The sequence below is a fragment of the Gossypium hirsutum genome, chromosome A09, assembly GCF_007990345.1.
Source record: "Gossypium hirsutum isolate 1008001.06 chromosome A09, Gossypium_hirsutum_v2.1, whole genome shotgun sequence".
In the NCBI taxonomy this organism is placed as follows: Eukaryota; Viridiplantae; Streptophyta; class Magnoliopsida; order Malvales; family Malvaceae; genus Gossypium; species Gossypium hirsutum.
Genome location: NC_053432.1, coordinates 25025032 through 25041912, shown reverse-complemented (window position 1 = coordinate 25041912; position 16881 = coordinate 25025032). Strand labels below are relative to the sequence as shown.

Below are 16881 nucleotides of genomic sequence, written 5' to 3'. Positions count from 1 at the left end.
AAAAGATTAAGCAACCAACACCATCGATAGAATAACGCAGAGATCAAAATCTTAGCTTTCTTTGTCCCATCCCCATATCCTATATCATCAACCATGCTGCCATCATTTTCAAGATATTATATTATAATAACATTGTATATAAAGAATCTTATAAAAGGGAATAGTAGAGCGAAAAAGAATAAAGAAAAAAGATCTTGCTGAAGAATCAAAATGTTGTGAAAATATCTTCCATGAATCAGCTAAACTGAAATGAATGAACTGAAGGGTGCAAGAAGCACAGAGCATTTTCATAATCCTGGAAACAGAAAGTAAATGTTGTGCGGCTGAATAAGGGAAAAAAAAAATATAGCCACTTAGCAAGGGCACAAATTCACCCATTTTTAATCGTACATAAATAATACACAGTCACAGATCACTTTGATGATATTCTGCTTTTATCAGTTTTAATCGTACATAAATAACTGTGGTTATGGCATGGATGGAGGTGGAAAATTGGGAGGGTGTTCCTCATCTTTATCTTGTCTTCTGTTTTTGGAGCTGTGGAACTACCTGAAGAGACACCCATATATATTTGAGTATGAGGACTTTGGCTACTAGTAAAAGAAAATATCTAAGTAATTAAACCCCGCACATGCAATCCATTTAGAGGCAATAAAAGAGAATGGAAGTTTTTATTTATTTGGGAACACTAAATATTTATCAATGTCAAGAAACAGTTAAAAAAGACAGTTAAGTTGTAAAGATTGGAACTCGCAAGCTAACTGGGTCCATATAGCACCTAGGTTTAATAATGATGGACTAAACTAGTCCCCATAAATTAGTTTTATTTTTATACATTTAGAATGTTGGTTTGTCTAGTTATTCACCAAAGAAGTCCAGTTAGTTTAATATGGTGGTGACCAACCTGATCTTGGAAAGAATGATGCGGTTGAGATGGTCTCCTTGATCTTTTATCAGGCCTGCCCTTCGTTTTGCTTCGTTTTGCTTCGTTTTGTGCCGATAAAATCTACTGTTGGGACAACACAAAGAATAATTAAAAAAGTAAAGCTAAGAAGTCTGCTACAAATATCTACAGGCATTTTATATTTTCTAAAAGCAAAAGCTGGTCAAAAACGCTTTTTTTTTTGTAGAAACTTTATATAGTACAGCAAATTAATCCCTTTTAAAATAATTTTAAATATAGTTTTTCAATTTTGAGAAAATGAACTAGTAAGCATAATTAATAAGGAGAGTAATGCTTAAAATAATTTTATATAATTTTTATTTGTGTAATAAAAAATTTAACATTTAATATTTTTAATTTTATCATCTTAAACTTAATTCTAAAAATAAATTTAACTTTAACATTTATACAAATATTACAAGATACATTTGCTATTAAAATTAAATCGATAAAATATATAAACTTTTACAATTAAACTTATTATTATAACAATTAAAATAATGTACAATTATAGATATTAACATCATAATTAAATTATTTATTTTTAAAATTGAATGGATTAAATTACTATTTTTTTTAGTAATCGTTCTTTTTCCAAATAAAAAACGCATTTTAAACGACTAAAATAAAACAAATTTACCAGTCAATATTTCACACCTTTCTACGCGTCACCCTTTCCCTGTATGCCCCCCCCCCCAAAAAAAATAAAATAAAATCTTCCAGGTTTCAGACAAACAAGGCTTAATGGTTTAAACAAGTAGAGAAAAACCTGAAATCCCAAAGGAAATACCTGAAGTGACGTACTTGTTTCTTTTATGAACATTGTGTTTGGAATCGAGAGTCGACTCGCAGGTGTCGGGGAGGTGACGATCGAGACGGAGAGTGTAGCGATCGTTGTTCTCAAGCATTGTACGGACGAACCAAGCTTCCATGGAGTTAAGGAAGTGCACATGCTTCTCCTCCGTCCATGACTCACCCTTTGGGTTGCTTGGCACGTGCGACTCCATGCCCACCGCCTCCATAACCAATTGAATTTAAAACCCAAAATACACACACCCTTTTCCTTTTTTCCCTCTTGGATTCCGGAGAAACCAAAAAAAAAAAAAAGTTGGCGGGATTAGGGTGTTTCTAATTTCTTGTATTTGCAGACTGGGATGTAAAATTTTCGTAAAGCTATATTTGTAAAGCGGAAGAGGGGTTTCAGGGTTTTATAGAGTGCGGCCGTAGGGTTGGGTTTTCTTTTTGACCAGCAGCACCTGAGCTTCAAATAAATAAGACCTCTCTCTCTCTCTCTGATTACAATAGCTATGTTGAGACTTGAGGTTACCAATATTTTGTACTTGCTGCTTTTATTTGACACCTGTTTAAACTTCTTTTTAACTTCCTAACGATAATTTAAAAGAAAAATAAAGAAGGATATTAAAAGCTTTTTTTCTCCCAAAATTCTAAAAGCTGTTTAAGTAACTAAAATATATATATATATTTTCTCTAATATTACAATTTTTTTTAACTTAGTCCTTAAATATTTCAATTTTCAATTTTAATTCATATGATAACATGACACTTTGAGATTACATCATGTTATCATTTAAATTTTAGTTAAAAATTATAATTTTTTAAGTAAACACATGGTGGCACAATATCAAAATATCATATCATTACATGGGTCAAAAATAAAAATAAAAAATTTATCTAGTGCAAAGACTACTAATATAAGTAAAAAAATTTCAGAGATTAAATTGTAAAAATTTATTAAATTTAAATATAAATATTTCTTTATCCCTTATTTTTTATTTAACCTATTAAAATAATGAATAAATTTAGGATAAATAACGAATATTTATAGGAATCGATCAAATATTGAGAGTTATATTTTAAAAATATATAGTCTATACTCAGTTTTTTTAATTAAGATAAATGTTATATATTCATGTGAATATATTTTTAATAAGTGCATTTATAACATACTTATAAATTTTTAATATTCAAAATTTTAAATTTTAAATAAATATAAAAATAGTCGAAACATAATTATTAATCATGTTCAATAGGTCCCCAAAAAAGTTCAATAGTATAATATAATAAATATGTTTTATTTTTGAAATGGAAAAAAAGAATATCATGACAGAATAAGTACCAAGAATTGCTTTAAAAGAATTTATACTAACAATAATTTATTCTATATGAAATTTCAATTATCATTACTTGAGCTCATTGTTTAAATATGTAACATCTCATATTTGACTCGATCGTCGGGTTTTAGTCATAAGTTGTCACATTCGTTGTCAAAATAACTATAAATACAAAATATTTAATTAGTAATACAATTCATGCAAACATAAGTATTTCAGTACAAAAAATATGGTATACAACTTTTCTCAAAATTTATACGAGGCTACGTACGCTTTAAAGCTAACCCGAGATTGAAAGATGACCAAATTGCAAAATTTTCAAAATTTCAATCAGGTATCGATACCATAGCCAGGTATCGATACCATAGCCAGGTATCGATACCAATTTGAGTTTCGATGTTTGGAAAAATTGAATAAAAATCAATAGTATTGATACCTTACTTTTAAGAATCGATACCTTTTTCAAAGTATCGATACTTTACTCTAGTATTGATACCATTTTAAGGTTCAATGTTTTGAAAATTAAAGAAAAATCATCAGGTATCGATACCCTTCCCAAGGTATCGATACCTCATAGAAAAATTTCAGAATTTGCTTTTAGTACCTACTTTATTCCAACTCATTATCAATTATTCCAAAACATCACCAAAAGCAAGTCAATTCATACCTAAACATACTAGAAAAACATGTTCAAATCATACCTAATTAATAACTTACATTTTCATTATCAATCTCAACAATTCAATCATTCATTGTCTACTATACTACACTGATTATTTATGTTTACTACTCACACTGAGCTTTTTAAGATCACCCTTTCATTTTCCATCTTACAAATAACCTGCGAGGTTATGATTCAGACACGACACTCAAAGGATTGTCTCAGACTTTCTATTAAAACATATTTTCACCAACTTTATTTTTATATGTTTTTATTTGGGACTGTACTATTTTTAATTGGTTCAAACTTGGTATTTTAGGAATTTTGCATTACATTGATAAACGTTAAAACTGGTTAAAAAATGATTGGATTAATTAGCATGGAATATGCATTTAAGTAAAGTCCAACAATCTCACTTTTCCCTCTCTGTGACATTGGAATTGGATTTTCTAAAAAGTGAACTCAATCAAATAATCAAATAAGCTTTCAAAATATAAAATCTTTTATAAATTAGACCACAACTCAAATCAACATTAATAATTGGATGTTTTTGTAAAACTATGATAAACACGCTATGTTTTTCTTCAAAGATAAGCAAACGACCTTAAAAAATCGTTTTAAAAATCTAATTATCTTACTAGGCCATTTTAGTGGTCAATGTAGCATTCAGAACTCGACCATAATGTCTGGGTCAAGTTAGGGAGGTTATAAGGATGCCAACTCATCGAGGACATGGCAATGAAATCGTATATGGGGGCCGACAGAGTGGTTCACATATCGAGCTAAACCACTGATTGTGAATACAGTCAGTGATGAGGATAAATTTCAAAAAAAATCCTCAAAAGGCTTAATAACCTCAAACTTAGCCCTAATTGACCTCATTTTCCTACTTAACCTCATCTCATGGGAACTCATGTAGGTAATGAGAATGAAGGTGCTAGCTGGGGTAACCACCAAGAAAGTAGCTAAGTCGAGCTTAACTACATGAGAAATAGGATATGCAACCCATATTCCATCACCTACAACCTGGGTGGCGTGACCACCCCAAACTTAGGCGAGGAATGTGTTGGATCTAGTGCCATAAGTGTAGTATTTTCATTTATGTGCACTTGTTTTTTTTTTTGGAATCGATTGATTTAATAAAATTATTCATGAATTATATTAATATCCTTTTTATATTTTCCTTAATGGTTTTTCCATGGAAAGCAAAATGAAAACAAATATTAGCTCACTGATAGTCTAATCTTTAACTAATATTAAGTGGTATTAAGTGGTCAGATCGTAATGTGGAAATACCACTTATATTTGTAGACAAACCTAAAAAAGTCCTTAGTCTAATCGAAAATGAGTAAACCATTTAAAAGACTAATATGTCGTCTATCAAGTCCAATTGAAGTGATGCTTTGTCTTGCACATCGTAGCAAATGACTCCTAAAAGATAGAGACATAGATGTGTCTAACTGGACTAATAGTACATCAGAAATGACTCAAGTAGAATAAATCCAAAATTTATTTATGGATTTATAAACTTGTTACGGTTATAGTGTGGCATACATTAATCCTAAGTGGATGATGGACTATGTATACGTGACTCGTATACTTTGATGTAAGTAAAAACCTAAGTTCAAATAGATAAAGAACCAAAAGCCGGTGCATTGGATATACGACTTTTGTAGCATTTAACATCATTTACAATAATGAAATTCATAGCCCAAGACATGAGCAAATGATATCCTCTCATTGGAATTACATGATAGATGAAAAGTAAACATGGTCATGGGTCATTTTTCTTTGTGATGAATGACTTAATTGCTATTTGATAGTAGTTGACTTTTCATGAAGAAAGATGTAATGATTACCATGAGATAAAATAAGATCATATTGGGAGAATGAATTTATCTTAAAGAGATTAAAGATATCCCATAAGGGTAAGATACTTATGATAAGGTCATTGGACAAGCATTGATCAAGTTGTTTTCGTAATGGTATGTCATTACGGTGAGCTCAATCACGATACTATAGTGGAATTAATTCATGACTAAATGAGTTTACAATTAATAGGCGAAAAGCTGAAACTTAATTATAAATAATTTGAGCCCTAATCACATATGTCCAATCAGTCCCTCCACTAGCTTATTGAAATTAGAAATGAATCACATGTTGAATCAAATGAAAATAAATGGATAGAAATGATAGAGTTAACATTCGTAAATGAATGTGGTTTCTCTTTAAGAATGGAAATGATCTAAGAATTAATTTAAGTTTTTTGAATTATTATCTAATTAATTGAAGTTCGAAAATTAAATTAAATTAAATTAATCAGTCATTATGAAATCAGTTGAAAGTAAAAATTAAATATATTTTCTCATAGGTTATTTTATGGTAAAGTTTTTATGATTTTAACGATATTAGAATTGGGTTGAGATAATTATTTAATTGGAAAATTAATTAATTAAAATTAATTTAATAAATAATTTTTATTTTGAGGAATAGGAAAACATGTACTGTGTTGGATTAAATTATAAAGTGTTGGATTAAAAGTCCAAGAAGCACGTATAATTAGACCCAATACAGGAGAGGCCGAATCACCATCATAATACATATGAGGGAAAGCACACCCTATTATCCCCTCTATCTTCTAATTCAACTAGAGGATTGATTTTCTATTAAATAGGCATTAAATGCATTCTCCTAATTCAACTTGGGTTTCACTTCCTCTCCCTATAAATAGATAACACTAGTAGAGATAAAATACAATAAGTTGTACACAACTTTGAGATATTGTTATTCTACCCCAAAATAGTGAAAATTTATTTCTAAGTATAAATTTTATTTTTCGAGAATAACAATTCTGTCGATTTCTATTTGAGAGAAAGTTTTACTTTCCTACTAAAAGTAAAGTAAATAATTTATGGTTTTATGTTTGATTTGAAATGTTTGAGCCCACACTCGAAATAGTTCCTAGTACAAGAATAGTGGAAAGCCCATTCAATTGAAAGCCTAGAACAACAATAATTTATCTATCTCAAACCACAGGTGTGATTTTGGGAAAAGTTTATTACTATAAATATCACAAACTGGCTCAATTTTGAAAATTTTATTTTCCCGTTGTGCAAGAAAATTATTTTCGAACAAGAAAGCCACAAATAACCTTGGCAACAATAATGTGATGCTTACAAAACTCATGAATGAGTTACAACCCAACTCAACCGGTTTGAAAATTAGAAGTAAACTTAGTTGTTGCCTCTTCTTCTAAAGGGAAGAGAAAACACGCTAAAAGAAACAAGGCTAAGCTCTCTAGGCCACTTCAAGTGGAAAGTAAGAGAACTAAGAAGCCAAAATACTTATCCATGTCTAAATGTTTCTTATGCAACAAGAAAGGAAACTTCAAGGCAAATTGCAAAGGGAGGAAAGATTACCTAGCCACTAAGGCAAACTTCAAGGCAAACTTTTTATGAAAGAAGCTTGCTTAATGGAAGATTCAATAGACCACTAGGTTATTGGTTCTGGAGCCATTAATCATGTGTGCATTTCTTTACAAAGGTTCAAGGAAACAAAAGATGTTAGAGATAAGAGTCTATTATTGTGAACCAGAAATTAGATAAGTGTAGCAACTGAAGTTGTGGGAGATGTACATATTTATTTTGATAGTTTTAGGAAGATTATTTTGAAAGATGTTTTCTATGTACCAAGTTTTGAAAGAAACTTAATTTTTTTTTGCATGTTTATTTAAAGGCAGCTTGACCGTGACTTTTAATAAGAGTGTTGCCATATTTAGATATCATAAGCTTATCTATAATGGATATGTAACACCTTATACTCAACCCGATCACAAGGTCTAAGTATCAAATGCCACAATCAACTCGAATAACTTGACAAAATTTCTAACCTAACTAATCTACGCACTAAGATGATATCAAATTACACATAAATCACTATTGTTCGATCATACTCAATTGTTGGACACCATTAGATTACAAAATTTAACTTCTACTGTAACTTATATCATATAAGCATTAAATTCTTACAAATCTTCTACCTTATTAAACCTTATAGTTATTTTAAAATTTGAATTTAAGACTTTAATACAAATACATCAAAATTAATCCCTGAAGTGTGGCCTCTAAAGGTGGCCCTCTATACACATGATAAAATTATGGTGTCGCTCGCGCAACTTCGCGGTGTTTGGCTTGGTCCCTTTACGATCTATGAATCATTCCCTTGATTCTGCATTCAGAGTAATACAAGAGTAAGGCCATATGATAATGAGATTCTATACAATAGTACTCAAGGATAACCCTTAATTTGACAGATAAATAAGAAGAAATGCACAAAGATAAAACTCTATGAGTGAATTAGAAGATTTTTTCAAACTTGACATGGCACCGCTGACTCTTTTTCATGTTTTAAACTAACCATTGGTCGACATTGTCAATAAGTATAGTTGTAATAATACTTCCCAAACAACGCTTCTTCTAGGGGCTTAACCCCATCTAGCTTCAACTCATACTCCCACGTTTGCCTTCTATAAATGTTAAAAATGTATGAAATAATCACATGATCAATAATGTCTGAAAAATGTTAAGCTCCATTTGAATAATGAAATTCAATGGATACATGATTTCCCATATTGAATGTGGTCCTGCATATGTTGCAGACAGAATATAGCTCGGACAAGCAATCCTGTTATAAACCTTTTTGAGCATCTTGTTATATAGTTCTTGCTAGCATCTTGATCGGTAGTGATCCTGCATGTGTTGCGCACTACCGCAGCTCTTTGTGAGCATCTTGTTACATGATTCGATCAATTGTGATCCAACATTTATTGCGAACACAAACACAGCTCTTTGTGAGCATCTTGATATAGGCTCTTATGGGCTTCCTGACATGGCTCGCTTGAACTTCCTGTTAAGCTATCCAGAGCTCCTGTTATATGGCTCTTTGTGAGCATTCCTTATAGGCTCTTCGTAAGCTTCCTGCTTAAAAGTTCTTTGTGAATTTCCTATTATAGACTCTTATAAGTTTCCTGGTATAGCTCGGATAAGATTTCTATTACATGGCTCATATGATCATCTTGATATATAGCTCGAGAGTGTGCTTCTTGATTATGTGCCCTTATGGGTACTCTTGAACATAAATTGACGGATTTCTGATTTGTACATTTTGAGTGTATTACCTGTATATCTATCAATATTTCAAATAAATTTAATAGGCAAAATCCTAACATGAGAAAATATGAACATGAAATGAATTAATACACGTATTTGCCTGAAATACATGAAAATAATGATACATGATATATGGAAGTATGAGATGATGATATATGAACATGGAAATTGTTTGATGAATATGTTTATCTATGATTATAGATTACATCTCAAGTACAATTATACTTTTCGTGTTTTCATTGATATTTTAAATAGTTCAATGGGTAAAATTTTGATATGAAACAATCTGAATTGTGACAAAATATTATGGGTATGTACCTGAATTACATGGACATGAATTATACCTGATATTTGAATACTTGATGCGGAAAGTATGATCATATGGAAAGAATATTATTATTATTAAGCTCATACAAGTTCATTGATGTTCATATGAAATATATATGACTAACATGCTTTGTACATGCTACATGAACACATGATGAGAGAAGTATTTGAACATATAAATGATATCACTTGATATATTAAAGCATGGTCTGCTTGATATAGAAATGTGAACATGCTTAATGTCTTTGTTCATCTATAATCCGGTATATGCCTGAAATACATGAAACTGATATTACAAAACATGTTGAAATGTGAGATGGATGGTACATGTGTATAAAATTTGCCTAATTATTATGTAAATTTGAGATTATGAAATGTTATATGGATTACAGTGATTAACATGTTGATGAGGATATGTGTTTAGGTACTTGCCAACACGACTTGGCAATGAAATATATGTTTACCTTATGTTTATAAAATACTGGTAAGTTCAATTTCTGGTTATACGAACTTACTAAGCTTAAAAGTTTACTCTGTTTTTAATTTCCCTATTTTAAAGGAATTTAGAAGCTCGTTGGGTTGGAAGCTTGGCAGAGATATTTCTCACTATCCATCGACCTATTCGATGCAAACGACAAAATTAATTCTGGTTATATTGGCATGTATAGGTTAATTTGGCAAATGTTGGCATGATAATGTTTTAGTTGTAAAAAGCCATTGGAATGGCTAGTATAAAACATATTTTGATGAAATTGTATAAGGCCTTATTATGTTTGATGTGTTTGAAAAGGTTATGTGATGAAATCATATAAACCTAATGATAAATGGCTTTAAGTAAGCAATATCGTCCACTATTCATAGGTAAGAATTTCAACGATGAAATTTTCCATTTGGTGACTTATCTGTTAAGTGTTTGGGTGGCTTATTGATTGAATTAAATAGTATTTCAAATTGCGAAATGCTTATTTAGAATTTGCCATTTGGTGGACTCTTTTGGGAGACAATCCGCAAACCCCAAATACTTTGGGCTGACTTGTTCACTTGCAGATCGATAAACTAGTTGTCCCGTGGTTTAGCGTGAAAATGATGGCTTAGTGAGTGTTGTTAGAGTTTAGTTGAAACTTAGTTGGGATTGAACTAGAGTACTATAGAGGATAGCTTAATGTGTATAAGTAGTCGGATGATTTGTTTAGTTAACTTGTTTTAATGTGAAAGCAATGTTTTACTACTCACTAAGCTAATTAGTGGTAGTAGTTATGTTTGGTAGATGATTAAGTTTCAAAATATTAGACAAGTTTATTCTCAGGTTTTAAGGGCTATGTGGGGTTTTTTGACCCTTACATTAAGTTTTGTCCTCGCTATTTGTGCTATATAAAGATGTTGATAGCCAACATGTTTCACCTTTGTTTTTCTCAAAGTTATTTTTTGAGTCTCCAGAAAATTTTAAAGTATCTTCATTAGATAAGATGAAAAAGGTTCTAGTAGCTAGTCAAAATGGTCATGCTACGTACCCACATACTACTCAAGAAGCTAGTAAAGGTCTTAGCAATCAAGGCAAAGGACCAATAGAGTAGATTTTATTCTAAAGCTTATTGGTGAGTTCTTTCTTACTTCCTTTTAGTTATGATACTTCCATGATATGTGGGTTGTGTACAATAAGTTATCTCTATTGTAAATGAGTCAGTGTGTTGTGTTTAGACGTGTGTGTAATAAACTAGTTTTGTATGTGTGAGTACGACCATTATCAATGTAAAAACATCCTCCTTGTTGCACTAGCCAGGTACTAGATAATTTGTGATATGTGAAAGTGTGGCGAGGAGATTTTTTTTTTGTGGTGCCTCCAGTAGGGCAATTATATTATAAATCAGACTTGCAAATCACGAAAACACATGTTTAACTAAACAATGGTGATATGAGGAGTTATGGGTGGAATATGAATATGAATGAGACTATTATATGATTCTGATTCCTTAAATATGGGTCCGAGGTTGGCACAAGGATAGGTTATTTGTGAAAATGCATGATTGTGGAAGGCAAGTTTAAGTTGGCAGATAATGACCGCCAATGAACTGTATGAGTTATGTTTAAATTGGTGTATTACGTCTGAAGGGCAGAGTCTCACAAAAATGTTTGTGTTTCTTTCTTGCGAGTATTGATGCTTGCTAACTATCAGTATTCTGGTAAATTATTTTTGTCTATTTTGAATCTCACTAAGTTCAAATGAGCTTCCTCTGTTACTTTCCCTTCTCAAGCGTTAGATAGTAGAAGAAGATTTAGTTGAAGGGGACTACACTAGAGCTGTGCTTATGAGTGAGCCACTTGTTTATTTTTGTATCACGGATGGGTATTTTGGGTGGATGACGTAAAGATCTATTCTGTATTCAACTTATGTAATTATCCTCGTCATTTACACTGTATCTATTTTGGAAAGAACTGCCCTTTCCCATGAAAGTGTACGCCTAAGTTCCTTAAGTTGTAGATTATGAACTTATCACTTATATATGTACGCCAAAACTGGGCAGTGATTAGATAATAGATTTTTCTTTACAATTACTATTACTTTCTTCAAGGATACATTACGAAATGAAAGAAAAATAGTGACTTTTAACTAAAATGTTAAATCTTCATAATTATTTTCAAAATAATTTTTAAGGTTTGAATCCGTAGGTAATACCATAGTCTGCTGGGCGATCTGTTTGGCTGGGCATTATATGCCATGTGTTCTTAATAGACTAACAAGTGTTACATTTTGTGTAACAACCTGCCCGACGAAGTCTCTATATATGGTTACTGTTTGGTATGTTTTGGTGAAATAAGCATAGAGATGAATAAAGTAAAGTGTTTGATTGACTAAGTATAGGATTCTATATATGCGCCACTTGGCAAACTTTTAGTTTTTGCGAAATGTATGGTTTGGCGGGTGCTTCTGTAAAGAATACGCCATCCTAGATGCTCTAGCGAACTGATTAGGTTCGTAGTTGAATAGATTTAATTATTATTTTAATATTTTAGTAAGGTAATTCAGTTAGTTAAGTTGAGGTTTAGTTATAATGGAACTAAGCTAGTGTAGAGGAAAAGAATTAAATTATGATAAGTGTATTTAATCACGGGAATCAAGAGTGATAGTGGAATTATCTGATTTTTTACTAAACCTTGTCTCCAAGCTTAAGTATATAGGAATAACAGTGTCTTCTCTTAAAATCATTATGTTATCTTTGTTTTCTTCTTTTCCTTGATTTTCTTTGAATTCTCTGAAATCTTAAGTCCAGAAAACCTCTGCATTTAGGTTTAGTGTATTAAGCTAACTTAAACGTTTATTTTAGCTCATTAATAATTGTTTATGAACCCTAGAATATTCTCAAAGATTTTACATGATTATGGTTCTACGTGCATAAATATTAGAATGGTATGTGAGGAAAAGAACTTCCTAGTTCTAGATTAAGAGTTGATGTTTCTTGCATGCATGTTTAAATTTGATATATTTATGGTCTGGTATGTTTAATTATCCTTAGTTTTTTAGCTCAAGAAGCTATTGAAGGTCCGAGTGATAAAGGGAAAAAGACCTGCTTTATAGACTTTGCTATTATTTCTGGTGACTTCTTTCTTACTTCTGTGTGTGTGGTTTTCTTTATTTAATAGTTGACTAAGGTAAGTACTATTATCTCTGTAAGGTATGAAAAGTGTTTGTGTGTGTGAATTGTAATTGTCCAGATTTTTTGGGTCGAGTTAAGTGTGTTTGTGTTATGAAGTGAAAGCCATTATCATGTTATGTAACTATCATCTGCTTCTGATAAGAAAGATATAAAATGATCTAGTATTAGGAGATGAAGATATAGAGATATATTTGTGTAGAGATATATTTGTGTAGCCTCTGGTAGGACAGATATATCGAAAACTGGATTGGAAAATCATGATAAAACATGCTATATCGTATGATACTGAAATGATGAGTTAAGGGGGAGAATTTATATGAATGAAACGAAACGAAACTATACGTTATGTATCTAATTCTGTAAACCGAGTATATGGCTAACATGAAAATGGATTGTTTGAGTTATGTTGAGTTGGCGTATAGAATTCACCCATATGACACGCCATCGACATACTGAGTTTGTCTGTGAATTGTGAACGCCATTAAGCGTACTCTGTGTTATTGTTCGTGAAATCCTTTTTGAAAGGCCCATTATGCAGTTAGTATTTTTATTCAAGTTTTCATTAAAATTCAAAAAGTTCTTATGAACTTACACAGTTACTTTTTCCTTCTTTGGCTTACTGTTTGAAGGAAGATCTCTTTGAAGGACTAGGCTAGAGTGCTATTGCTATTGTGAGGTATTTGTTTTGTTTGTACTATGCATGATATGTGGAGGTGACATCTTTGTGTATTTTGAGAGGAACTTGTATAAAGAAAAATTATCTATTAAATTATGTTTTTAATGAAGTTTCTTAAAAGTTTTATAGTTTATTTTCAAAGAATTATACTTTTCTTGATGAAAATATCATACTCAAACTTATATGCCACATGGATTATATACTGTTATCTTTTATCGGTTAAAGGTTTTATTTAAATACTAAAGTTATGCAAATTTTACACCTGAATTGGTTTTAGATTTAAACTAATTAGTAAGTAGTGACATGTCTTACTTGAATCTTTTTCAAGGACCGAGTTTGGTGTGTTACATGTTGTGCTTAAGTTTTATGGATGAAACAACTTTATGGACTATGGAATTGATGTAAATACCATTTCTATCAAGTGTGACAATACTAGTGATATTTGTCTCACTAAAAATCTCATCCAACATTCTAGAACTAAGCTTATTGATATTAGACATCATTTCATTAGAGATAATATAACAGCCCGATTTTGGGTCTAGTCGGAACAGTGGTTTAGGGACCACAAATCTGACGCAAAAAAATTTAATTTTTCCTATATTTTTATTGTCTATAGTTTTATGGAATGATTTTGTGAAAATTTTGTTCGAAATTTTGACGTTTGAGCACTCAATTTAGCAAAAAGTATTAAATTGCAAAAAGTGCAAAACTTGAGTTCTATATGCTAAAAGTGTTTATTTGCTATGAGATTTTAAACTAGAGGTCCTTATATGGTAATTAGACCATTACTTAAGTTGGAGGACAAAATGGACATGGAGTAAGAGCAATTTTAGTGTTTTAAAAGAAGGGCATTTTGGTTATTTGGTAATTAAATGAATTAAAAAGCAAAAATCAAGCCAAAATATTTGTCCATCTTCCTCACCATGGCCGAATTTTAGAAAGGGAAGCAATAGCTAGGGTTTGGCCACTTTCAAGCTTGATTGTAAGTCCGTTCTTATCCATTTTTAATGTTTTTTACATTTTTGAAATCGTTGCAACTCGATCTACCGATTTCTAGAACTAATTTGAGGAATGATTAAGGTTTAGGGTTTGAATCATGTTAGACATGTGTGTATTTTGATGGCTAATGGTAGAAGATGCATGTTTGTTGTTAGAAAAACAACTTTTGCTAAGTGATTTTTGGTAAAAATGTAAAAAAGGGCCTATTTGTAAAAGTTACAAAAAATGAGTAGTAAAAGTGTGATTAAATGAAAAATGTAGGCCGGTATGAGTATGAAAATGTTTTGGCTAGGCTTGGCTTTTGAAGAAATTGAATAACTTTCATTTTACGAGCCTAGGGACTAAATTGTAAAAATGTGAAACATTAGGGGCAAAAATGTAATTTTTGCCATAATTTTATTTTTGGACTTAATTGAACAATGTGAATATTAAAAGAGTTAAATTAGCCATTATAGATCAAGAAAAACGAGGTTCAGACCTAGATCAGGGGAAAACCAAGGTAAGTTCGTATGTAAATAATGCATTGTTATATTTATGTATTAAATGCTTTAATATTGTATGGATTGTGATTGACTCTTTTGACGTATTCGACAAAGTTTCGAAAAGCGAGAATTCTCAGTTGAGCCTTAGGAATAGAATATAATACGAGTGACATGTCACTATGAACCCATGTGTTTATGAGATCCAGGTGCTGGTCTCGTACATCCTACCAGTGGCTGAGTAGTCCAGCATATGTTGCGGATACCTAAAAACTTGTGTGAGTAACACTGTGTAGCTACGTCTTGACTGATAGCTTGTGTGAGTCGGCCCATGAATAGCTCGAAAACGAGCCTATATGTATTATGAGACATGAGGTAGCTTTGGCTACATAAATGACACTTATGTGCAAGATTTCCAAGTATCCGTTAATATTATGAGTGTTCAACGAGAATGTCAAAGTTGTGAAAGGATATGGTTATGATTCGAGTTGGTACAGGTATGTACGAAAAACTCATAAGTAATGAACTCGGTATGTGATGAACTCTCGGTAAGGTTGTGATTGAGCAAATCTATGATTATGAGATTTTAATAGCATTTATGTTAACTTACATTATGTTAATTGTATGTTAAATGTATGGTTATGATGCTTATTATTTGCATAGGAACTTACTAAGCTTTATAGCTTACTCCCCTTCCTTTCCCTTATCTTATAATGTCACCAAGCTAGCTCGGGATTCGGAGATCGTCGGATATCCACTCACACTATCAACAATTATTTTGGTATCAATGATTTCAACATTTTGAGTTACGGCATGTATAGGGGACTTTGTCATTTTCTTATGTGTCATAATTGATTTGGCCAAATGTGTTGGCTTATATTGGTTGAAAGTTCATTTTGTATAAGGACATTTGAAATTGGCTATTATTAGTATAAGTAATTAATATGATGATGCATTTCATGGATGTGGGAATTTACATGATTTGAGTTGATGAGCATGTGATGTTTGTGTATGATGGATGGTAGCATGTGAATGATGTGTTGATGTCTTGGTTGTGGCTGATTTGGTTGTGTGTATATGCTTGGATTGGTGCTATGTTATGTTGTGTAGGTGTGTGCATTAAAGGGTGGCAAAAAGGCTTGGTAAATAGCCTTATTTTGTCCACATGGGTAGACACACGGGCTTGTGTATAGGCCGTGTGTGACACACGATTTGCCCCACAGGCATGTGTTTAGGCCGTGTGTCCCTTACACCCTAATTTTTGCAAAACAAAATGTCTAATCTTCAGTACACGGGCAGAGACACAGCTGTGTGAGGGTCACGGCCTTGGACACGGGTGTGTCTCCCAGGCATGTGAAGTCTGCACTTATTTAATGAAAAATCATGAATTTTAAATCGATCACATGACCTAGCACACGGGTGTGTGACTTGGTCGTATGTATTCAATTTGTTCTTGGGTGACAAACAGAGAGTTACACAGGTTTGGGACACGGGCGTGTGTGACCACACGGCCTGCCCACATGGGCGTGTGACCCCTATTTAGTGAAAAATTTTCTAGGTTTAGTAAAATTTCTAAAAGTTCTTGGTTTAGTCCCGGACCACATCCAAAGCATGTTTTGGGCCTCATAGGCTCGTATTAGGGACTTTAATAGTAGTTGCAAATGATTTTAATTTGGACAAAAATTTATGGCTTGAAAATGTATGTTTGCTTGTGTTTAAGTCTGGTAATGCCTCGTATCCTGTTTCGGTGCCGAATACGGGTAAGGGGTGTTACAGATCATGTCCAAAAAGGATATGTAGTCCTAGAATTTGTTGACAGCTTGAACCAATTAGCTGACATTTT

The 16881-nt window shown here is 31.9% G+C and overlaps 1 protein-coding gene across 4 annotated transcripts; it reads right to left on the bottom strand.

Moving 5' to 3' along the window:
- Window positions 1-213: 213 nt before the first annotated feature.
- Window positions 214-2283, bottom strand: LOC107888801 (uncharacterized). 4 transcript variants are annotated; one of them, XR_001681491.2, is made up of 3 exons: window positions 1734-2273; window positions 905-1009; window positions 214-549 (listed from the first exon to the last, which is right to left on the bottom strand). XR_001681491.2 is itself a non-coding variant. In XM_016813029.2 (3 exons), exons 1-3 carry the CDS (start codon window positions 1963-1965, stop codon window positions 546-548), a joined length of 324 nt encoding a protein of 107 aa, XP_016668518.1. In that variant the 5' UTR covers window positions 1966-2283; the 3' UTR covers window positions 214-545. The 4 variants fall into 4 exon arrangements, 3 of the variants coding, with proteins under 3 accessions (XP_016668518.1, XP_016668519.1, XP_016668517.1); XM_016813029.2 differs by having other exon boundaries at window positions 905-1006; window positions 1748-2283; XM_016813030.2 differs by having other exon boundaries at window positions 905-1006; window positions 1734-2279.
- Between the last annotated feature and the right edge of the window lie 14598 nt (window positions 2284-16881).

Coding starts and splice junctions, on each gene's coding strand:
- LOC107888801 (XM_016813028.2), bottom strand. CDS start 1,965: ATGGAGGCGGTGGGCATGGAGTCGCACGTGCCAAGCAACCCAAAGGGT. Junction 1,010..1,747: donor AATGTTCATAAAAGAAACAA/GTACGTCACTTC, acceptor TTGTCCCAACAG/TAGATTTTATCGGCACAAAA.